Below are 1,488 nucleotides of genomic sequence, written 5' to 3' on the forward strand. Positions count from 1 at the left end.
AAAAAAAAAAAAAAAAAAAAAGCCTTTGGAGACAGACTATCAGATTGACACTTGTTTATCTGACAGTGTTGTTTGGGGGAGGAGCGCTCATGCCTGGGTACCCATGTGAGGTCACAGGACCTGCAGGAGTCAGCTCTCTCCTTCCAACATGAAGGTTCCAGGAATCAACCTCAGACTAGGCTGCCAAGGCCCTGCACCGCTGCACCAGCCCGCCTCGCCCCCACCCCTTCCCCATCGTCTCACCAGGCCCCAAACAGAACTTTCTTAAGACCGGGGAGGTCGAGGTTCTTCTGTGCACCCGCAGGAAGCGGGGAGGAAATGGAGTTTTTGAGGAAATGCGGTTTTTTTTTTTTTTTTCAGGATTTAGTCCCCAAATTCCTGGTTAGTCACACAACCAAATCTTCCGTGGAGGTTAGCCGAGTGCTGGCTCATGAACAGCCCTGAATCTGTCGTTAAAGGGTCCTGGAACCGTTGATGCAATTCTCATTTCTCTGCACGGTGATAGGGGGCACGCCAGGTGCCCTGGGTCTGGCTGCAGTTCACTATCAACCTCTCAAGTGGGAGGGTTTGAAATCCTCAACCAGGACACCAGCCCTACCCCACAGACTGGCGCTATCGAGGGAGATGTGTGTGTGGCTCCCCAGGATGAAATTCTGAGAGGACAGAAACCTGTAAGAAAAAGAAGGAAGCAGCAACAGGAGCCCGAGAAGTGGTCGGGAACGGAAAACAAACAGTAAGCTGCGCGCTGGGAAGCGCATTCAAAGCGATGGCGCAGACGCTGTGCCGGCTCCCAGCGGGAAGAGCAAACCATCTGCAGAGCTGGGAGGCGCTCAGTGTGGATTTAAACAGGCAGTGACGCGATGCGGAGGTACTGATAACCAAGGACCAGATGATCCTGACCAGATTCATTCTGGAAACAGCGGCTGTTACAGGGAGGGGGGCTATGTATGCTTACACTTGGTCTAGCAAACAAGGTCTCAGTCCAAGAGAACTTAGCGACACACCCTGTAGTGAGAGCCCCAGTTTCTAGCGGGAGTCTGCAGACTCTAACACAGGACTAACAAAACTTTCCTACAAAACTTTCCTTAGCTCTCACGGATATAGAGAGAGACGCTGGAGGCCCACGTGTGCAGGGTCAGAGCCACGGTAAAAGCCTCTGCTGTAGGGTGAGATCCTCGGGCAGCGAGGCTGAGACAGATAGAGGCCGAAAAGGATGTGAGGTCTTTGCCAGGGCTGGAGAGGCTTGGGCGTCTGCTGGACCAAGGTGCCTCGGACTCCCTGTTCCCCTGGCCTTTTTTGTTTTGTTTTGTTTTTTTGTTTTTTTTTTTTGTTTGTTTTTTAAAGATTTTATTTATTTATTATTTGTAAGTACACTGTAGCTGTCTTCAGACACTCCAGAAGAGGGCGCCAGATCTTGTTACGGATGGTTGTGAGCCACCATGTGGTTGCTGGGATTTGAACTCTGGACCTTCGGAAGAGCAGTCGGGT

The 1,488-nt window shown here is 51.3% G+C and overlaps 1 protein-coding gene across 1 annotated transcript in view; it reads left to right on the forward strand.

Moving 5' to 3' along the window:
• The first annotated feature begins 503 nt into the window (after nt 1-503).
• Nucleotides 504-1,488, forward strand: part of LOC110305277 (tripartite motif-containing protein 16-like) — a 13,343-nt gene continuing 12,358 nt past the window's right edge. The window contains exon 1 of the mRNA XM_021177178.2: nt 504-868. Coding sequence (XP_021032837.1) covers nt 861-868 — 8 coding nt within the window. The 5' untranslated portion in view covers nt 504-860. The remainder of the gene's footprint in view (nt 869-1,488) is intronic.

This window comes from Mus caroli, chromosome 11, assembly GCF_900094665.2.
Source record: "Mus caroli chromosome 11, CAROLI_EIJ_v1.1, whole genome shotgun sequence".
In the NCBI taxonomy this organism is placed as follows: domain Eukaryota; kingdom Metazoa; phylum Chordata; class Mammalia; order Rodentia; family Muridae; genus Mus; species Mus caroli.